The 21771-nt window shown below is 35.6% G+C and overlaps 1 protein-coding gene across 1 annotated transcript in view; it reads left to right on the top strand.

Annotated features, from left to right (window-relative positions):
• The window catches only part of LOC104868939 (myeloid leukemia factor 1), a 52205-nt gene extending 33792 nt beyond the window's left edge, over positions 1 to 18413 (top strand). Inside the window, exons 8-9 of the mRNA XM_033759690.1 lie at positions 2763 to 2925; positions 18295 to 18413. Coding sequence (XP_033615581.1) covers positions 2763 to 2882 — 120 coding nt within the window. The 3' untranslated portion in view covers positions 2883 to 2925; positions 18295 to 18413. The remainder of the gene's footprint in view (positions 1 to 2762; positions 2926 to 18294) is intronic.
• Positions 18414 to 21771: the final 3358 nt, after the last annotated feature.

The following is a 21771-nucleotide window of genomic DNA, read 5'->3' as shown; positions in this document are numbered from 1 at the left end:
AATATCTAGTGGCCGAATCTTGAATTTGATTTATGTGATGTGACACTAGGACATAACTGGGATGTAGCCAATTGGAAATATGATTCCGCTGGCACACCTAGATGTGAGGGCCGTTGCCATTGGTATTTTAATGAAGGGCTAGGATGTACTCATAGATATTCTAGATCTAAGTTAGTGGATCAATGTATATATTTCTGCCCCAAGGATATGAGATAAATCTAAATGTGGGGGAGAAGATTATTTTTATTTTAAAAATTAGGGATGTGAATCATCCAGTACTATACCAGAGCATCCAGCTGACAGGAAAACAGATCTCATATCAGTTATCAGAAAACCCCAATTGCTTAGATATTATCCACAACCTATCCTCGTTATTATTGGCAATGTACCAAGTTTCAATGTAACCCTATTTTAGTGTCCTTCACTGAATTGGGAAAACAGACCTCATTAGAGGAATGGAGAAAGGGACAACAATGGGGATTGAGGATATATACAACTGGCTTGATCAAGGAAACCTGTTTAGCATTCATCAAACAATAGAATTTGGGATACTGCCAATGCTCAAACCTGTCCCCATACTGGAGTCCACTTCCAAGTCAGTCCCCAGGTTGTCATCAGCTCCTGAACCTGTTCCCAAGTTAACAAACATTCCTGAATCTGTCTCTAGGCTGCCACCTATTTCTAAATCAGTTATGAATGAAAAACAACCAGTTCAGTCATCCCGAGGTTCCAATTTTTCCAGTCCCCTCCTAAAAATAATGAAACAAGCTTTCTCAATACTCAATGCTACAAAGCCAGAAATTACCAAAAATTGTTGGTTATGTTATGATATAAGGCCCCCTTATTATGAGGGTATTGGATCCCAGGTAAACTATGTCTTGTCTTCTGATTATACCAGTTGCAGATGGGGACAAGGAAAGATGGGGAAATTAACCCTTATATCTATTAAGGGTTCCGGCACCTGCATAGGTGCCGTGCCAGACTATCATAAATATCTCTGTAATAAAACTTATACAGTAAATGTCAGTGTATATTATGTTCCCACCAATAGTGGATGGTGGGCATGTTCTTCTGGTCTAACCCCCTGTGTATATGGGCAAATATTAAATCAAACCAAAGATTATTGTGTCCTGATCAGTCTGATGCCCCGAATCATTTATCATGAATATGACAAATTTTTTAATGAATGGAATGATAGAAATATGAGGCGAATTAAGAGAGATCCAATGACCATAACCCTAGCAGAGTTATTGGGAATGGGCATTGCAGGGGCTAGTACTGGAATAGCCACCCTCATTACACAACACCTACAATACAATGGTTTATGGATAGCAGTTGATCAGGACATTGAAAGAATAGAATTATCAATCACTAAATTACAGGAGTCTGAGCTCTCTTGCTGAGGTAACTTTACAATTAAAGAGAGGATTAGATCTAATGTTTCAACAACAAGGAGGACTATGTGCAGCCCTGGGAGAAGAATGTTGTTATTATGAAAATCATTCCAGGATAATTAGAGATTCCATGGCCAAAATTAGAGAAGGATTAAATAAGAGAAAAACAGAAGGAATACAACACCAAGGATGGTTTGGAGATGGATTCTCTTTATCCCCCTGGCTAACCACTTTACTTTCTACCCTAGCCAGACCATTGGTTTTGGGTTTAATTTTGCTTATAATAGGACCTTTTATAATTAATAAACTAATTGTTTTATTAAACAGAGGATAAATTCTGTACAATTGATGATACTGAAACAGCAATATCAACCTCCTCCAGAGGAAGAAGAAGATATCTTAGATATTTAATTTCCTTTTTCTTTTTCCAAAGGTCAGGACACCCTTTGGACACACAAGCCCTAAATGCATTATTTTTTGAAGCCATTGGGAAAATTTGGATTCCCACAGATACTATGGAATGTCTTTTACACTTATATCCTATAAAGTTTTGTCCTTATTGTGCCCCAAAAATTCAATATGCAGCAGTTGAAGTGTCAAAGCGAATAGGAGATACAGCTCTACTCTCAGTATATTGCTCAGAGCATAGGGAAATCATGAATCAAAACTTCAAGTGTCTTAATTGGATGCAGGCCAGAGTTTGGTCTAATTGGTTACCGCCTTCACAGAATATAGATTATCTAGTGCATCTAATGTGTCATTATCCCCCTGTGCCAATATATTCAGAGGAAAAAATACCACAGGGTCATGAGATGTCAGAAGAAAAGCATATAGGAGATCCCCCTGAAGAATCAGAAAAACCCCAAGAAATGTGGATTTATAAAAAAAAATCCCTATAGATTATATTGGATTGTAATTTTTTTTAGAATCATTAGAACCCAATTTATTAGATCCAAAGGACAGGAGTCTATATAATACTAATTTGAGTTGTATGAAACCCATCTATATGCAAAGGTCCAAACCATGGAAATGCTGTTTCTCTATTGAATATGTCCCTCTAACCTCTCCTAGATCCCTCCAGGAAATAACCATGAGGAAACTTCTATCTGATGCCAGGCAAGCAGTAGTACATGAATTAACAGCCTTCAACAATTTTTGGTGGCACTCCAGAGTACAAATCAGACCTCGACCATGGATGTCATACCACTTCCCTCACTGTCCACCAGTGTGATATTAGAGATCAACTCATTATCAGAAATCAACCCTTTGGAACCTATCCCAAAAATCAATTTTTCTTGTCAGATCTCAGAGCCTATCCCAGCCCAATGGAACCCCAATGATGTAAATATCTGGTCTTTGTATCCACAGGTTGTACTGCAACAGCTCCCACAGCAGACTATGCAACCAGACCCGAGCCAGCAAGAGGTGCCACCGAACACATGCCAGTTACACCACCAAATCCAGATACACAACAGGAGTCTATTATAACCAATGAGGACTTGACAACCATGACAATACGAGAGCTGACTTGGTATGCATGCGGGTTGAAATTACCCCTAGATGAATATGCAAAATTAAAACAGCGCCGGGGTACACTCTTAAATTGTGGCTATTCAGCAACTGGATGTAATAAGCAAAGAAAAGAATGAATAGAACAAGGAGAACAAAAAATAGAACTTTTACAACAAATTCAAAGGCCAGCTGAGGAAATACAAGAATTAGAAAAACAAAAATTGGAGTTGTTAAAAGAAAATAATGAATTACTTATAAAGGTTAATGAATTAACTACCAAAGTTACCATTCTAGAGTTAGAGCTTGAAAACTTGAATTCCAAATATAAAACTTGATGGACTCAGGTCGGGGCTCCCTTATTGTTGATAAGAGAAACAGATAGGGATACACAAGTTGAATGTCTTGCCCCCTATCCTCATCCAAGGAGTCCACTTCCTCCCTTGAATCTTTCCAAGAATGATAATTAAATAGAGCTCCCAACTCATGGACATGAGGACCCCAGCCCCATTTTTTAGGTTCCATGTCACCCCCTTTCAGCAGGGAGTAGTTTAATGGAGATGACACCCAGATTCCCATGATTGGGTCCCTATGGTCCTTGAGAAGGGGGAAATATAAGGACGAAGTTTTCAGGTCAAGGTGGGCTCCATGCCCCTTACCCAAAATAGAGTGAATCCAAAAGTTTCTTTCTGTAAAATTCCATTCTATGTGACAGTCTCTCTGTGTTTCCATTCCGCTTTTAAGGGCAAGTTATCCTAGGGCATCTCCACCTTGTTTCTGTTCCTTTTTTCAGATCCCAAAATGGATCCTTTTCTGTTTGATTTAATTAATATAGGAATTAGTCATAGCTGACATAGGTAGCTACTTGCTGATATTCTGGCTTGCAAAATCAGATGATCTAATGAAAAGAGAAATTGATTCTGCAAATGTAGGCATTAGGTAATTTTACAATAAGTGAACTCCCGTGTGCCCATTGAATATCCAATGATATGTAAAAGCCCTCCCTAAATTATCCAATGATAAATGAGAGCTAAAACTAGAAACTATATAAGAAAAAGTTTCCTTAATTCTATATAAAACCATTTCAAAAATGGATGTGGGCTCTCACTCTGAAGCCGCTGCGAAGGTGATACCTTAGAGTCCAGGCCTGAGCTTGAAAAAGACTACTCTTGTAATTGCATCAGACATGATTCCTTGGTGGTCTTTGGGGACATTGTGACTTGGGCATAACAGACTCTCCACAAGCACCTGGACCTCTGTAAACTTGGTGTTAGATTCAATTTGAGGTTAGAAAACAGAGGCATTTTTTAGAGTGCTTTTGCACTTTCAACCGCAGTTTTCCCATGAAGGAGTTTCATTCGCAGGTTACCACATTGAAACCAAAGCCATTTGTTACCTGAATTTGAAGTACTTCACAGAGCAAGGGACTGCAACACTGTCAGTTTACCTGTGAAGTCCACTACACCCAGGGAGTGGAACTGAATTCCTTTTTGATTGTAGGTCACTGCGTGGCAGATATTGAAGCACTTTTCTGAGAGGCTTCTAGCAAGCAAGGCAATCAGGCCTAAGGGAGTGCTTAGGAGCTCCCACTCCCCACAAGCCCCTGGACCTCTGTAAACTTGTTAATAAATTCAAGTTAATGTAAGAAAGCAAATGCATTTTTCAGAGTGCTTCTGAAGTTTAAACCCCAGTTTTCCCAAGAAGCAGTTTCTTTTGCCAGTTACCCCTTTGAAACCAAAGCCGTTTGTTCCTTGAATGTGAAGTATTCCACAGAGCAAGGGGCTGTAACCCTGTCAGTTTACCCGAGAAGTCCACTTCTCCTAGGAAGTGGAACTGTACTCCTTGTTTGTAGGTCTCTGCCTGGCAGAGATGGATGCACTTTTCTGAGAGGCTTCTAGCAAGATTTACCCTTAGGCATCAGAGAGTGCTTAGAAGCTGGGACTCCCCACAAGGACCTGGACCTCTCTAAACTTGGTGATAAGTTCAATTTGAAGGTAGAAAGCAAATGCACTTTTCAGAGTGCTTCTGCAATTTAAACTGCATTTTGCCCTTGAAGCAGTTTCTTTCCCCAGTTACCACTTTGAAATCAAAGCAATTTGTTTGCTGAAGGTGAAGTACTCCACAGAGGAAGGGGCTGCAACTCTGTGAGTTTCCTTGTGAAGTCCACTTCGCCTTTGCAGTGGAACTGTATTCCTTCTTGTTTGTAGGTCTCTGCCTGGCAGAGATTGAAACACATTTCTGAGAGGCTTCTAGCAAGCTTTGCCCTTAGGCCTGAGAGAGTGCTTAGCAGCTCTCACTCCCCACAAGCACTGGGACCTCTGTAAATTTGGTGATAAGTTCAAGTTGTTAAAAAGCAAACACACTTTTCAGAGTGTTTCTGTGCTTTAAACCACAGTTTTCCCAGGAAGCAGTTTCTTTTGCCAGTTATGCCATTGAAACCAAAGCGGTTTCTTTTTTAAACATGAAGGTACTCCACAGAACAAGGGGCTGTAATTCTGTCAGTTTTCCAGTGAAGTCCACTTCTCCTACAGAGTGGAACTGTATTCCTTCTTGTTTTTAGGTCTCTGCCTGGCAGAGAAGCATTTTTTTTCCTCGGTTACCCCATTGAAACCAAGGAGGTTTGTTTCCTAAACATGAAGGTTCTCCATAGAGCAACGGGTGCAACTCGGCCAGTTTCCCTGTGAAGTGCACTTCTCCTATAGAGTGGAGCTCTATTCCTTCTTGTTTGTAGGTCTCTGCCTTGCAGAGATTGAAGAACTTTTCTGAGAGACTTCTAGCAAGTTTTCCCCTTAGGCTTAAGAGAGTGCTTACCAGCTCTCATTCCCCACAAGTGCCTGGACCTCTGCAAACTTCGTGAGAAGTTCAAGGTGAGGTTAGAAAGCAAATGCGCTTTACAGAGTGCTTCTGCAGTTTAAACTGCAGTTTTCCCAGGATGCAGTTTCTTTCGCTGGTCACCCCTTTGAAACCAAAGAGGTTTTTTCCTAAAAGTGAAGGTACTCCACAGAGTAAGGGGCTGTAATTCTTTCAGTTTACCAGTGAAGTCACCTTCCCCTATGGAGTGGAACACTATTCCTTCTTGTTTGTAGGTCTCTGCCTGGCAGAGATTGAAGCACTTTTCTGAGAGGCTTCTAGCAAGCTTTGCCCTTAGGCCTAAGAGAGTGCTTAGCATTTTGGACTCTGCACGAGCTGCTGGACCTCTGTAAACATGATGATAAGTTCAAACTGTGGTTAGAAATCAAACACACTTTTCAGAGTGCTTTTGTGATTTAATTTGCAGTTTTCCCAGGATGGTGTTTCTTTCACTGGTTACCCCCATTGAAACCAAAGCAGTTTGTTTCCTTAACATGAAGGTACACCACAGAGCAGGGGGCTGCAACTCTGTCAGTTTCCCTGTGAAGTGCACTTCTCCTACCGAGTGGAATTGTATTCCTTCTCGTTTGTAGGTCTGTGCCTTGCAGAGATTGAAGCACTTTTCTGACAGGCTTCTAGCAAGCTTTGCTTTTAGGCTAAGAGAATTTTTAGCAGCTCTCACTCCTCACTAGCACCTGGGCCTTTGTAAACTTGATGCTAAGTTCAAGTAGTGCTTAGAAAGCAAACACAGTTTTCAGAGTGCTTCTGCAGTTTAATTTGTAGATTTCCCTGAAACAGTTTCTTTCAGTGGTTACCCCATTGAAACCAAAGCGGTTTGTTTCCTAAATATGAAGGTACTCCATAAAGTAAGGTGCTGCAACTCTGTTGGTTTACCAGTGAAGTCCACTTCTCCTATGGAGTGGAACTGTATTCCTTCTTGTTTTTGTGTTACTGCCTGGCAGAGATTCTAGCACTTTTCTGAGAGCACTTTCTTCATTCTTTATGGATGTGTAGTATTCTATTTTATAGAAAAACCATATCTTCTTTATCCGGTCTCCAAGTGATGGGCAAATGGGCTGTTTCCATATTTTAGCTATTACAAACTGTGCCACTATAAATATCAGTGCACGTATATCACTGTGATATGATTCTTTTAATTCTTGGAACCAAAAGAGACCCAGAATACCAAAAGCCATCCAAACAACATAGACATGGCAGCAGGTATAACAATTCCAAAGTTGAAACTGTACTACAAAGCCACTGTGATAAAAACAGCATGGTACTGGCAAATAAACAGGCCTGAGGATTAGTGGAATAGATCAGAAGATACAAAAACAACTGCAGATGTACTCAGCTACCTCATTTTTGACAAATGAGCCAGCCATCCTCACTGGCGGCAAGATAGCCTCCTTAATAAATCGTGCGGAAAACTTGATTTCAACCTGCCAAAGATTAAAACTAGACCTTTATTTTTCACCATGCACTAACCTAAAATCAAAGTAGATTAAAGATGTAAATATTAAAAAAGAGCCACTAAATTTGCCAGAAGATAAGTTAGGCAGAATTCTTGACATTGCCATAGGAAAAGACTTTATGAACAAATTGTCAGGTGCACAGGAACTAGCAGAAAAAAATCAACAACTGGGTTCTCATCTTATTAAAAAGCTTCTGCAGTGCAAAATAAACCATAAACAGAACTAAAAAACCTACAATGTGGGAAAATATTTTACCAGTTGCTCCTCAGACAAATGAGTATTATCTAGAATATATAAAGAACTCAAAAATATCAGCCCCTCTCAAATATAAAGACCCAATTGAAAATGGGCATCTGAAATGAACAGATATGTCTGTTTCTGAATTTGCCTTGTGCTGCAGTGGCTCACAGGCCAGGACTCAAGGCAGAGGTCCTGATAACCTCCCCTTGCCCTTACCCTCCACCATGACTTTTGAAAATTTTAAATAATTATTGAAAACTGATTCTCAAATTTAAGAGTGGTGTATTAACTGGAATGACCTAATAGCTATATCTGCAGATATCAATTATAAGAGACCAGTTAAACCTTTAAAACAGATTTTTTTTACCCATTCTTGAAAATTGTATATAATAAAACATAAAAAAATCCTAAATCTTAAGCTACGCATGCTTGAGCATTAGCAAAACATAAATAAGAGTATTAGTTCAATGAGATCTTTTGAAGTTTGCAACAACTTAAAAAAGCATATAACATTGTATAATTCATTAGGTTTCAGGAGGCTGTAAACAAGTCATATTGTATGTATTTTTCTATAGTTTTCTTTTTGTTTATATAGTAAGATATTGATGGAGAAAAAGATGACAGTGCTATATGTAATAACATCTTTATTATTCTAAATAAGATTTATAGATAAAATAATTTGGCTGGTGGAATTATATTTTTTTAAATTTTCCTATTAATATTTTCATTTGTATGTAAAAATTAATATTTAAAGTATTTTATTTCTAGTATTTTCCTATAGCAGATTTAAGGATGTTATTACAATTTAAGAATGTTTTTAATTAAAAATAGCTGTCAATGTTCCTTTCTTCAGTAATTTCTTCAAGAAAGACTGCATGTTATTATTTATATTCATTAAATTCAATTGTGAAACTGGTTAACAAAACTATCCTCAAGTTTGGCACATAGATCTTGATATGAGAGAAGATGCATCTGTATTTCTTTCATTGAAGCAGCTTTCACAAAAACAACTGCATATGACATGTACATAGGTTTTCCTCCTATTGTATAACTGCCAACAAGTCTCACTGAAAGGTTATTTTAAAAACAAAATAACTCTTGACCAAAAGTGAGAGGAGTGGAGCTGGACCTGTGGTCAAATGCCTACAATTCCAGCAGTACTTTCATGGAATAAGTTAGATTTATTCCAGAGTACTTAATTTTATTTGAATGTGCTATAAATGCTCTCCTTAAATTGTGTTTGTGTGTGTGTGTGTGTGTGTATGATAAAGTTAAGTCTTTAAAACTTCATAAGATCCAAAAGTTATACATAGAGTCATTGTCCAAATGTATATTATTGAGAAGGGGTTGTAAAACAATATCAAGCCATAAAGTTTGTCTAAATTGCCCATATATCTATATCTATATCTATATCTATATCTATATCTATATCTATCTGTTGATTAATTTGAAAAGTCTGCTTGGTTGTTTTTAGAGCATCTTTGATACATTTTGAAGCTTATCATTTATTTTCTTTAACAAAATTAGAAAAGTTATTTTATAAGTTGTATCTAAATTTCTAATATCTGGTTTTATTCTAATCCATTTTTGCTGACTATTCTGAGGATTCAAGTTAATGTCTTTATGAATGGATTTTATTAGCTTTGACTATGATTTAGATATATTTAAAAAAAATTATTTATGGTAATTCTTTGAAGCATAGTTGTTCCAGAGATTTGCATGTGGTGTGTCAAGTGCCCAGGGATCTAGCAATATGGAAAAAGTTTTATGAAATTCATAGCTTAGTATTGTTTTGTAGCCCATTCCCAATAATATAAATTTTGACCTTGAAACTGTGTACAAACAGATAGCTCTTATGACATTTTAGACTTAATTGTACTCTTCCTCATTCCATTGAGAGCTGTAGCAATTATGAAGTCAGACTTGAGAGTTGAGCTTATTTATTTATTTTAACCTCTTTATGAAGGCACATTAGAACTGTCCATCTTCAATACATAACATTCAGTGACTGTGGAGAAACATGCACCTGTCAAACCAGTATAACCATTAAATTGATGTACATCACTTCTCAGAGTCTTTTCCTGCAGTGTAATAATAATTATTATTATGGTTGTTGTTTGTATGTAATAAGAACAATCAACATAAGGTCAACCCTCCTAGCAAACACCAAGTATGCAATGCAATATTGTTTCTTCTAGGCACTATGTTATATAGATTTCCAGAACATATTAATTGTGTATACTCAAAGTATGGAAATCACTCTTCTACTCTTTCTATGAATTTGACTATTTCAGATTCCATGTATAAGTAATATATATAAACATATTTTCTCTCTGTCCCCAGTGTGTGTGTGTGTGTGTGTGTGTGTGTGTGTGTGTGTGTGTGTATTTCTTTCACTTCAGGTACATTCCCAGCACTTTTTGAGACATGGTTTGAATCTCCCAGACTGGGCTTTAACTCTCCCTTGTGCTTAACTTCCTAGAGTGCTGGGTTTACTGGAGTGTACCACGACCCTCCACTGATGCTCCACTGTGTACTTTCTCATTTCTCTTAACATAATGAAGCTTTGTTTATGTGTTATAAAGATGTGTTAATTTGGTTTTCAGGCTTTTAAAGAGGGTAAATGGACTCTTAGAAAAGAGGAAGGTAGTTTTTCCATCCTGTAGAATGAATTCTGTTCATACCTAAGCTGGATATACACCACTGTCCCAGAAATTCAGAATGTAGACATGGATTTTGATATTCATATATTGGATTATGGAGTGTAGCTATCTATGTGGCTCCAAAAGAAAGGGAGGGGAGGGGTAAGGGGAAGAAATGAGAACCAAGAGCTGTCATGTAAAGGTACAGGATCCCAATAATGAATTTACCTGTACTGTATACCTAAAATGTACCAATAAACTCAATGGGAAAAAAAATATTGTCTCATTGCTCCATAGTTATGTTCATAGAAATGATGTCTAGAATTCCTAGAAAACTGACTTCCAAGAAGCAGTTAATTTTAATTTTTCAGTTATAAATAACATTTTTATTTGCTCATAGTTCAGTCAGCTTCCTTTTCTGCATTTGCCCTCTTAATATTACCTTGGAATTAAATAAATTGCCAAAATAACATTTTCCAGTCCATGACCTCCAAGATTTTTATCTAGTGTGAAAAATTTTCATAAAACTTGACTTTCCAAGATATCCTTCCTGGGATAACTAAGTAAGATATTCCTAGACTCTTAGTCAAAATTGTGTTTGTGGAAAGATGGCAAGACTTAAGACACTATACCTCATGTAAAGCACAGAACTAATGAGACACTTCTCACTCATAATTTCATATCAGTGCTATTTTGAACATATTCCATAATTTGCTTGATCACAAAGGTAAATTTCTACTCTTAGGTTTAAGGTTTTTTTTTTTTTTATATCCAGTCAATCACATTTGCTGATAGTGTATTAAATCTTTCATTTTTAAAAATCAGCTTGATCCATTATTGGGAAGCATATTTCATTTTTCTCAAAATTATGTTGATGTTTTCAATTTATCAATTGCGGGCAGTAGAAGACATATAATTATTACCCATTTTTGCTGAATAGTTTTAATATTTATCATGTTAGCTGTAATGCAAAAGAATGTCTTTTAAAAAATTATTTTCTCACTTGCATATGGCTTTGTCTTTGTTCACTCTTAATGTTTTCTGTTGTTATTATTTTCAATTGTCCCCAGCACCTTTTAACAGATGTACTATAAAAATCATATAACTTAAATTTACTTCTTAGACAATTTTAAAATTTACTTTAAATGGTAAAATTTTGCATTTTCAATTATTCAAATTAATTTCATATATATGATTTTGTATTATCTATTTTTTGTGTTTTATTATCTATGCATTCACAGCTCTGTCTTATTGAATATAAATAAGCTTTGTTATCATTTCTTTTGAGTGTGTGAGCAGACCTCATTCCATCTTCATTTTCTTTAATGATACAGCCCTTCAAAGGTACCAGAACAAGATAGAGGCATTGTCTTCTTTCTTAAATCAAAATCCCTTTCCAGGTCAGAGATTTAGCTCAGTGCTGTGGCCTGCCTCACAAGTGCAAAGTCCTGACTTTGGTCCCCTTACAAAAAAAAACAAAATCAAAACCCTTTCCAAATATTTTAAATACTGTAGCATTTAATCTGTAAAATAAATATGTCATAGATGCCATCAAAACTATGCAATGTTCATTCTTAATGTGTAAGTATATTAATGTACTAAAATCTATAAAATTAGAAACATTTTAAATTACATATTTTAAAAGAATGTTAATATATAATTTAATATTTTTGTATCTTTCTAATACATTTATTTTATATGATAATTTTCAAAGCTATAATAAATATAAACTGTGAGAGAAATTAGTATCTTATAGATGTTATAGGAATGTTAGCATCACTTTCCTCTTTTTAATCCTTTCTTCATCTTTGGTCCCTGGAAATGTTCTTTCATTTTTGCTTATATATGAAACATACATCATATATATATAAATATATACATAGTTTTTAGATACTTTTCTCTCAAAGTTTCCTAGAAAATGAAGCATCTACTAAAATGTCCATGTAAATTTTCCTTTAAATTCTATTTAGAAAACTGATATTATTAAAAGTATAACAAAGAACATGCCCTAAACTACTATGAAAAATAATAAAAACTCTAATTTGATGAAACATACATCATATATATATAAATATATACATAGTTTTTAGATACTTTTCTCTCAAAGTTTCCTAGAAAATGAAGCATCTACTAAAATGTCCATGTAAATTTTCCTTTAAATTCTATTTAGAAAACTGATATTATTAAAAGTATAACAAAGAACATGCCCTAAACTACTATGAAAAATAATAAAAACTCTAATTTGTTAGAGGTCCTCCTATTTTAATAATTCATATTTAAGTGACAATAAACTATTTGGTTTAATTGGAATTTTTTTGGCAAGAGAGTTAGAAATGTCAATGCCATACTCCTCTAGTAATCATTTTCAGCATTGTTATTACTATATAGCATATGGTGTTTTAATATAATTGAGATAAAATAGCTGAGGCAAATATTAAATGTGTAATTTTTCTGATGACAGTATTTTAAGAAACAGGATTCTGAAAGTAATATCATATAAGTTGGCACTATTTTGTCAAGTGGAGTAAATAATTAGGGGTGGTTAACTTGCTACATTAATCTTCTAGGCTTCTCAGGCATTAGAAAAAGAATTTCAAAAAGAAAAAATAGGCTAGGGATTCAGAAAGATTGTGTAATGAACATAGGAAATCTGTCTCAATAATCTTATATTTAGTTTAATCTTTTGAAAATTAACAACAATCACTTCGAGTTTTATAGCAAATTGAAAAGCATTTATTCAACAAAGTCTGTGAAACTCAGTAAGAACAGGGGAAGCCATCGTCCTAGAGAGGTCCTGTACCTTTAGAGGAAGGACCCTCTTGGCTTGTTCAGGTAACAAATTGTTGTTATTATCCCCACAACTTTCTGAATGGAAAACAGATACAGAGTACTTTTTTCAGCCTGAGCAATCTCATTGTCCAAAACCTACAGGACATGTTCATGCTTGGCCTAAATTGAGTGGATGCTGACAACCAGGTGATGTTGTCTATGTTCCCAGTGTAAGCTGCCTGCCTTTCAGGCTTAGCTCTGTTACAGGAAAGTTGTTCCAGTGGTGCCAAACAAGTGACACTCTCAGCTCCCACAGCTTCCTAGAGTAAAAACTGTAATGGGTAGATTTGATACTAGTGAGTAATGGAAGATCCTTTCCTCTTTGTGCACTGCACTGGGACCAACAGTCTGACAGTTCCACCGATTTGCATCCACAAGCTGATCCCTCCCCCATAATCCTGCTCCATAGGAAAGATCCACATGACAGGACAGTATAGAGCAGTTCACCCTTGTATTCATGAAGTGTAGTTCGGCCCTTAATGCAGAAGTTTGGCTAAATAGGTCAGAGGTAGATCATTCTGTCTCTGAAAAGGCACCTCACTTAAGTTGGTTTAAACTATGGAGGGCTGGGAATTTAGCGCAGTGGTTCCGACGCCTGCCTCACAGGTGTAGTCCCAAGTTTGAACCCTGGTATCAAAAAATAAAACAAACAACAACAACAAAAAGGACAAAACTATGGAGCAATTCATGTTCTTGAGAGCTGTCAAAACCAACGAGTCACAACCCTAAATGATATTAATAGATGATAAGTCAGGATGTGAAGAATAGAAAATAGGCAATTTAAGAAAGCACAGCTAAAACCACAACCATGTTTGAGGGTCAGAAAAGCTGTGAACATTCCCAAAGCTGTGTCCTTTGAATGGCATCAGAGGTTGCATAGTGTGGAGGAAATACATTAACTGAGTAGTTCCTCTGACACCCTAACCAAATAAACAAGAAGCAACAATGACAGTAGGACTACTGTAAGGAAGCCAGACTTGGTGGCGCACGCCTGTAATCCCAGCACTCAGGAGGCTGAGGCAGGAGGATCACTGTGAGTTTGGAACCAGCCTGGGCTACATAGTGAGTTTCAGGTCAGTCCCAACTACATAATGAGACCCTGTCTCAAAAAAAAAAAAAAAGCCTACTTTAAGGAAATATTATGGTGGTCCTGCATTATACAGCATTAGACTAGCAATTGCTCACTCCATGTTGGAATTCCTTGGAAAGGAGGCTTAGCAGACTCTGAGCACATGGTCTTCTGTACCCTGCTGCTCATTGTGATTTTGATGACAAAAGAAGTTTCCCTCAACTAAGGCCTTATCTCAGGAGAGAGCCAAACCTGGGCCTTTTTGCATATAGCTCTCTTGCAGAAAGGTATACGCCTCAGTTCCTCATCAAATGCCACAGTACTGGAAGAGATTTCTCCTCTCCTAAACAACTTGACAACATAGCAACCCTGGAGTTTAACTGGATGAGCAGCCATAGAAGTTTGTATCATTCACAAACAGTACAAGCACTGATCACTTGATGGAGTTCTGTGGAATGGCTCCTCTTATTTCTTTAAACAGAATGTCTCTAGTAAATGATGCATCTGAAAGTGCAGCATGATTGTCCATTCATTTTGGAACTGGATTTTCTGGTTTCATTGGCATATTTTTCATGGACTTTCCAGCTATTGATAATAGTCTGATTATCTGGAATGGCAAGTGGCAATGATAATATTCTGTCCATGTTTGCCCCAGTTGGAGTAAGAACCCTGAGGCTCTCTTGCCATATAAATGTCAAAATATAAATTGAAGCCATGCATGTCTTTGCACCTAAAATAACAATACTAGGCTTTGACAATACATGCCATATTCTCTTTAGAATTTCACATATCAGGGCCGGGGATTTAGCTCAGTGGTTTGGTGGCCTGCCTTGAAAGCACAAGGACCCAAGTTCAATCCCTAGTACCCCCCCCCAAAAAAAAGCATTTCACATATTATTGTGAGTTATGGTAGGTTTCACTGTAAAATGTTTTTGAGCACTGGAGAGCACAATAAATACAATAGTTCATGCAGACAGTAATTACATTTGCACTTGTTTGTATTTCTTAGTTTTTCCAAAGTCTATGTTAAATGTTGCTGTTCCCATATAAGGAAATCTCCTTGTAATTTGTAGCCACAACTTTATCAGATCAAAAATAAGGGATGTAGAAGAACCAGGATATATCATGTAAAGGTACAAGATCCCAACGATAAATGTAACTGTATTGTTTGCTTTAATGTACCAAAAAAAACTTAATGGGAAAAAACAAGGGATGTATGCTCAGAATTTAGACTCAGAAAGACATTTGAATTATATTTTTTCCATTAAATAAAAATTTGTTCTTAGAAAAGTCAGTCCTTTGAGGCACAATTTTCATCTGTAAATTGGGAATGATAGCACCCATGTTACTCCAGTGGTATGAAGAGTGAACGATAGAATGACATAAACTAGTATCAAGTATGTAGTCCATAAAGGATAGGTTTTATGACTTTTCTCCTCAGCACCATGACTTTAAGTACACATACAATTTTATAGTAAAATCTTATTTTTAAAAATGAAGAAAAATAGAAGAGGAAGAAAAATAACATTTTAATTTTGTAATCTAATGTTTAACAGTGTAGTTTTCCAAGAGATTTCTTCACTTGTCCAAAAGGCCAAGCAGTGATCCAGGAGGTCTCATCAGCTGGGGATTATGTTTTAGATACCTTTTTACAATTGCTGTCAAAGAAGTATTGCTATATTCATTTAACATAAAATTAAACAATTTCATGCATCTTGAGAACAGTAAGGCATCATCTGACAAAATTCCCTACAGATAATAAGGGAAGTATGTGTGATAGAAGCTAGATCTCTCTAATTGCAGTACCCATGTGATTTGCAGTAAATGTATTTTTCTTTGTCAAATGAAGAGCATGTCTATGGAAGAAGTTCCTGTCACAGTCAATCGACTAATGGATGCTGAATTCTTTTCTGATAAACTATGCATATGTGTGGTTCTACAGATGGGACATATTATTTATGATATTCTTCTTACCTAAAAATTACAATTTTTCCAAAGAACTGGGCTAAAATGTCATTGTCCATTAGAGTATATTCTGCACTAAAGACAAGGTAGGAGGCAAAATTACATTTATTTATGAAGTTTTGATTTGCAAATTTGACAAAGATTTAGTAGATTGGCTGTAAAGATAAATTAACCTTCCTGAAAACTTTTGTTAAAGTTTTTGAGTAAAAGTTTGAAAATAATTTTAGCATCAAGTAAATGGATCATACATACTATATTACAAGTGGGCTTAGGAAATAGATTTTACAATGATTTTAGAATGGTGCATCCCAGCACATTCCTTTCATTTATCATCTTTCCTTCTTACCATCCAAGACAAATTTAGTGCATTTGCTTATTTATTTTTATTTATTTATTTATTTATTTATTTATTTATTTCGAGTTTATTGGTACATTCTAGGTATACAGTATAGTTACATTCATTACTGGGATCTTGACAGGTCTTAGTTCTCATTTTTCCTCTTGTCCCTACCCTCCCTTCACCCCCTCCTCCTCATTCTTTTACTTATTTTTGGGTGGGGGGCAGAGATCGAAATAGGGTTCTTGTGAGGCAGGTGTCAGCACCACTGAGCTAAATCCCTGAAGATGCGCTCATTCTTGGTATTTCTCTAAAATGCCATTAAGACCACCTTGAACCTTTCAATGGCTTCAAGGTTCATGGGTATATATCTGTGCTATAAAATGTTTTATGAAGAACTTATAGAGATATTTTATGGATCACAACCAATATGTAGGGAATTCGTACATGTTCTATTACTTTCTATATTTAGGTTTTTACTCTTTTCTGACATTAAAATAAGTGAAATAATTGTGTTTGAAATTGCTATAATATCAACAAATTCTATTTTGCATCAGTAAGTTAACATTTATATTCTCTAGAAAATTTATCAATATTTTTCTTTCTAAATGACCTATAATTATGAAATCCTTATTCCACACATTCTGAAATGAAACGCCATTATAGGATAATAATTAAACCTCACTTTGAATCCTGGTTATGCCATTAACTTCAATGTGATCCTGAGAAATATCATGTAAAATTTATATTTTCCATGTGCAGCCTAAGGACGGTAAAAGAACCTGCAATGCAATGATCTAAAAATGCTTAAATGAGATAATGCATTAAATGTGTTTAACACTAAATATAATAAATTCTCAGTAAATGTCAACTATGATTAACATTGCAAAAAGAATAGTTGTGCAAAGAAAATTATTATTATAAAAACAATTTATCCCTATGTAACTTCAAAATCTTGAAATGTTCCTCTCCCCATATTTTCTCTAACTCCTTCTCTCTCAAGAATTTTTTTGAGAGAATATTTATATCGCTTTCTATTTCTCAGATGCTCCCTTCTCCCCTCCTTGTCTCTCCCCCTCTCCTCTCTCTCTCATCTTTCCCCTCACCTCACAGAAGCAGCACTCCACACCTCTTTATGCTCATCCGGTCATTCATTGTGTTCATGTGACTTAGAAAGGAAGTTCTTCTCATTCCAAAGAAGCAATTTTCTTTTCAAGTAGTTGGATTAAAATATAATTTTACAGAAAAATATAATTTTATAGAAAAAATTTGCAATAAACACAGGGTAGGGAACAAAAATGGCTGCATGGATTAGTATTCAGGCTGGGTTTCTGCTGTCTAGCTCTTCTAATCTGTGCAACATTCATTTGTATAGTACATTAATTTCCTAAGCCTTTAATGTGGCCCAAGAATCAGATTCTACAAATACCATCTACTTGCTATGTTTTACATCCCCGTTTAATAAAGCTATAATAATTAACTTTCATGAAAAATAATATATGCTAGACATTCTGGAGGAAACATATGAGTTTTAGGATTGATATTTCCCTGAAGGTATTCAATCTAAAATTACAATAAAACAACAACCAACCAACCAAACAAAAAAGGCCCAAAGATTGACAATCTGTCACAGTTCATGTGTAGTTCATACTATAGTGTCAGAGAGACTGAGAAGAGACTGAAACTGTTTCTAAGTTTAAAAGTTTTTGAGAAGGAAAAAGTTTTGAGGATAATGTTGAATAAACCCTGTCTTATTTCTGGCATTGCACATTTTTTTCTCAGTTGTGAATCTGACCTGAAAATTAATCTCACTGCAGTTTCTGCTTGGTTCAAATCTTGGTCTACCTTTCTGATAGGTTAACGTTCTACAATACAAATCAAATTATATTACTAAACTACTTAAAAGTCTGTATTGACTCATTCTTTCAATACAATAGAAATTTTTGGAATTTGTTCCTAATAATCTTCTTGTCCTCCTTTGTAGCACCATAAAGAACTGTATGGTGGTGACTTCAGGAACTAAATCTAAATTCTTGGACACTGAGCCAGCTGTGAACTGTAACCCCATTCTTCCACTAAGAAGTACTTTATGTAAGTTCCGTGAGGGGGCTGGTCCACAATCCTCATGACATATCTGGCTTCCAGAAGTTCTATTTGTAAACAATTAGCTAGAACCCCAAGCCAGATCCACTCAGAAGCTTCTTTTTTACTGATGGACTATGCTTTCTTCTCCTGTAGATTTTCTTTATTCTGGTTTTATGTAAGGCGATGTCTTTTTCTTAGAAAACAAAGAAGACAAGAGATTTAGGCACTGCCTTTCCTTGTTGACCCATGGCTCACAAAATTCCTCATAAGACCTGTTTCTAATGCATACTGGGTGTTATTGAATTTGGAGGAAACCCAGTGGGAAACATAAAGGTAACTATTTTTGATGACTGTCATCTAATTTTTTTAAATTTATTGACTTTTTATTGTTAGCCTCTGAAACATCTTTAAATATAATGTTTCAATACCAAACATCATTTTATAATTTTGAGATAGCAGTTATGTCAAAATAATCATACAGTTTTGACTGTAGAAGCTGCTCTTTTGAAATTTAAAACTCTTTTAAAATTTCCTAGTTTTTTGCATACTCATATTACTTATCAACTAGATCACTCTTTTGGAATCTAGAGATGCACAAAAATGCATTTCAGTTATTTTTTCATATACACCAAATGTATTATAAGGGACAAATTTATACAAAGCTGCAGTTGTCACCAGCCTTGCTTGGATAAAATTATACTAACCTACATCCCTTGAATCTCAGCAGCCTATGGAGCAACAATTTCTTGGTCATTTTAGGAATTGGCTGCTACACATAGATTAAGATTCACTGTCTTATGTCTTCTTATTACTGAAGCTAAACTAGAGAAACAGTCACTTTTGAAGGCAGTTTTCACATAAAGGAAAAACAGCAAAGGAGCAAGCAGAAATGCACAATATTCCCTAATATTCTACTTGGACATACCTTGTGTCATATCTACTCCAATTCTATGGACCAAAGTAGTGAAAACTAGAACTTGTCATCCAGAGGGGTCCCTAGATATCATGTGGCAGTTATTAGCATTCCATACCCTCCTACTTGAAGAAAGCTAACGTGTTGGAACAATAATAAAGTTGGCTACTCACTTTGAATTATTTCCACGTTTACTATTACAACATTTGGTGATAATGCTCAAAAAATCATGTCATTTTTTTTTAATGAACATAGGTGACATGCCTATGTATGGTTGGCAAAACTTTACACTCTTAAAGTCGTCTGTTGGAATTAAATTGACATAAGACAATAACAGGAGGAAAGCATAAAGATATTTTTCATTTTTCTGAGAGCCTCCGTATGAAAATGAAAGATCCAAAGATGTGGCAAAGCTTAATGCTTATATATTGTATTGAACAATAGAAAAAATTTACAGGAACAAAATATGTGGAGAGATTAAAAGAATATTAAATTTGTGTCTGTTTTGATATGCTCAAAAAATATTTGAAACTCTTGCATTACTTCATTTCCCCTTGTGAGGTGGGTACTAATAACACTGAGAAATGGGTATCAAGGGATGAAATAAATAGTCCAGAGTTTTACAGTAGTCAAAGACAAGTTTTTTGAGTGAAACTCATTCACACTCCCCTGTAAAGTAGATTAATTGTGTGCTAGTCATTGTCTTCATAACTGAGACACATGATGTGCAACATGCACAATTTAAGGAGGAGGTGTTTAATTTGCTCAAGGTTTAGTCCATGATTGACTGGCTCCATAGCAGAGGCATCGTAGTGGAAGGGTGTGGCAAAGCAAAGCTGCTTAGCTTGTGCTGGCCAGTAGCAGAGCAGGAAACATTCCAGAGCACAAGTGGGGAGGGACCAGACACAGACTTCAATGTCATACCTTTGTATGACATTATTATTTGGACACACCCAAAAATATGCTTCACTAATCCCCAGGGCTGATCCCACAGTCAATCAAGTTAAACTTCTATCCTAACTGCCACAACCAATTATTCTGCCCAGATAGTGCATGAATAGGCCCCAATGTCTATGGCTTCACTACCATTCTGTAACCTATGAACAGTTCTTCTGGTGATCTATTCCTCTTTGGGTATTTGTGATTGGTATCTAGTATGAGCTCTAACAGAGGCAATTCAACCTACTAATGGTGAAATGTGACTACCACACAGTGGGAGGAGATTTTGTTTTACTAAGAAAACAAGTTAAATATCCTAGAGAAATACACGATTATAGATTCTGACAATCATAGCAAAGCTTAGTAAATCATATTTAAGAAGGTAATGGTTTGTAATTATTAACTTCTCTGTTATTTAATATGGCTAATATTTAAAAACTGTTTCAGACTTGTGGTCAAAACTGAAGCAATAAAAGACTTGTTTAGTATGGCATTATTTTATTAAATTATATCAAATTAAAACTGATCAAAACTATTATAATAGATTAGAACAAATAAATTAGTGTTTTAAACCATACTTAGCAGTTCTCTATAAATATTAACTTAATGTACAGTAAACTGGAGAGTACAGGAAAGTATATAATAATTTACAATTTTATATCTATTACATTTATGTACAATTTCAGAAGACAATTTTATCCCTATATATGTTGCTGTTGAAAATTTAGTTGCATAGTGATACTTACTTGCTATATCATTCTTTTTATTAATTAAGTATTCATATTTTACCTGAAGTTTAATTTTACTCTAAATTTAACATAAATGATAATTTCTCCTAAATTACAAAAAAAAGTTCTAGGCTTTTATAATATAGACAGAATTATATTTCTACTAATGGAATTCTTGTTAAAAGTATAGAAAAACTTGTTATTATGTTACATTGATGCAAGATTATATTTTCATTATTATAATGCTGCTTACTATAATAAGATGCACATTGTAAAATATAAATAACTACATTGTTGAAGCATGTATAGCTGAATAGAGAAAGAATGTCATATAAACCAATGAACTGTTAACTGGATAGTAGGACACATGGACCTAAACTCATCCATACTGATTGAAAATTCAGTTCCTGGTTACTATCAAAAAGATCAACCAGAGCCAGGCGTGGTGGTGCACACCTGTAATCCCAGCACTGTAGAGGCTGATGCAGGAGGATCACTGTGAGTTTAAGAACAGCCTGGGCTGCACAGTGACCTCACAACTACATAGTGAGACCCTTCTCAAACCCCCCACCCAGAAAAATCAACCAATAATGAATGCTGGCAGGATTGTGGGGGGAAAAAGGAATCCTCTGCACTGTTGGTGGGAGTATAGACTGGTGCAACCACTGAGGAAATCAGTTTGGAGATACCTCAAAACACTAGGATTCAAAGTCCCATTTGACCCAGGTATTTCCCTGATGAGTATCTTCCCAAAAGAATTAAAAGCATCATACTACAGTGATATACATACATATAT

This window comes from Fukomys damarensis, unplaced genomic scaffold, assembly GCF_012274545.1.
Source record: "Fukomys damarensis isolate Sample0158 unplaced genomic scaffold, DMR_v1.0_HiC HiC_scaffold_37, whole genome shotgun sequence".
In the NCBI taxonomy this organism is placed as follows: domain Eukaryota; kingdom Metazoa; phylum Chordata; class Mammalia; order Rodentia; family Bathyergidae; genus Fukomys; species Fukomys damarensis.
This window is presented reverse-complemented; position numbering and strand designations above follow the sequence as displayed.